The following is a 1,354-nucleotide window of genomic DNA, read 5'->3' on the forward strand; positions in this document are numbered from 1 at the left end:
TTTGCTATTTGTCGTGTATGTTTTGCATGATGATGAATGGATGGTTCATTTTTAACAGAAGATTCAGTGACGTTAGAGCTGATCTGCGCCTCACTGCACACGTCTGCGGCGCATTACGGCTCCACGGGAACCGGAGCTGATTGCTCTAGTCAGTGCTTGTGTTTATCAGCCAGCTGCGGCACGTTTATGACGCGGCTCTCCGCGCTGCTTGGATAAAAATAGTCTTTTGTAAGGTGTCACAGCGTGGAGGACGGAACAAAACCTCGTCGGAGCCGTAAGGGATAACTGTAACATAATACGCTGATCGTGGGCTGCTCTTAAATTAAAATTTTTTTTTTAATATTTGCATCATTTATGATTTATTTTATCCACCCGCAAATAATCAGAATACATTTTTTTTTACCCGACCCGCGGATTATCCGCAGCACCTGTGGATATAGGAAAAGCAAAATAAGTTTGCTACCGAAATCAGACGGACTTACTGAAAATGCAAATTAATCCTCTTCCAGCAGGAGGTTCTTTAAAGCGGGAGAAACAGAGGTTTCCCCGGTAACGGCTGTACACAAAGCAGCGCTGAGCTCACAAACGCTGCTTTATCAGGCATATAACATGCAAGATGAAATGAAAATGACATCGAAATTTTTCTAAAGATAGTCTTCCTTCAGAAATACAGTGATATAAAAACACCCGTGCCTCGTTATGATTTTTAAATGTGCAGTATGTGCTCATGTTTATTCAACGAAGCCTTTTGGAAAATCGGTCAGTTTTGATATTGTGCCGAGCGCCACAAATAAATAAATGTATGGGAAACACATCCCACAGCACAACCACCTGAGCCCAACTTCAGTCTACTCATCACCTTAACTTTAACTGCCTATGACTCAGTGCGGCAGAGCGTGGTCATCCTCATGGGCTCGCTGGCCAAACATCTGGACAAGAGCGACCCTAAAGTCAAACCCATCGTGGCCAAGCTGATCACAGCCCTCTCCACTCCCTCACAGCAGGTCTGCATCTCTTTTTCTGGGTTTAGTTGGAATTAACATCCATCCAGTGTTAATATGGTATTTGTTTTTTAATTAGTTTTTATTTTTATATTTTTTTCAGTTGAATTCAGTGTTAATTTTGACAGCAAATTTTGATTTAGTTTTAGTCATATTTTAGTACCTTTTGGAAAATCCGTCAGTTTTGATATTGTGAGCGCCACAAATAAATAAATGTATGGGAAACACATCCCACAGCACAACCACCTGAGCCCAACTTCAGTCTACTCATCACCTTAACTTTAACTGCGTTTATAACTGATAAACAAACACAGACCGGAAGTTAACTTCGGGCCAGGCGCGTGCGCCCGCCC

The 1,354-nt window shown here is 42.2% G+C and overlaps 1 protein-coding gene across 1 annotated transcript in view; it reads left to right on the forward strand.

Moving 5' to 3' along the window:
• The window catches only part of LOC107754417 (eIF-2-alpha kinase activator GCN1-like), a 74,732-nt gene that overhangs the window by 41,272 nt on the left and 32,106 nt on the right, over positions 1 to 1,354 (forward strand). Inside the window, exon 34 of the mRNA XM_016570853.1 lies at positions 837 to 1,004. Within this exon, the coding sequence (XP_016426339.1) occupies positions 837 to 1,004 (168 nt within the window). The remainder of the gene's footprint in view (positions 1 to 836; positions 1,005 to 1,354) is intronic.

Source organism: Sinocyclocheilus rhinocerous, unplaced genomic scaffold (assembly GCF_001515625.1).
Source record: "Sinocyclocheilus rhinocerous isolate Xijiao unplaced genomic scaffold, SAMN03320098_v1.1 scaffold1223, whole genome shotgun sequence".
NCBI classification, from domain to species: domain Eukaryota; kingdom Metazoa; phylum Chordata; class Actinopteri; order Cypriniformes; family Cyprinidae; genus Sinocyclocheilus; species Sinocyclocheilus rhinocerous.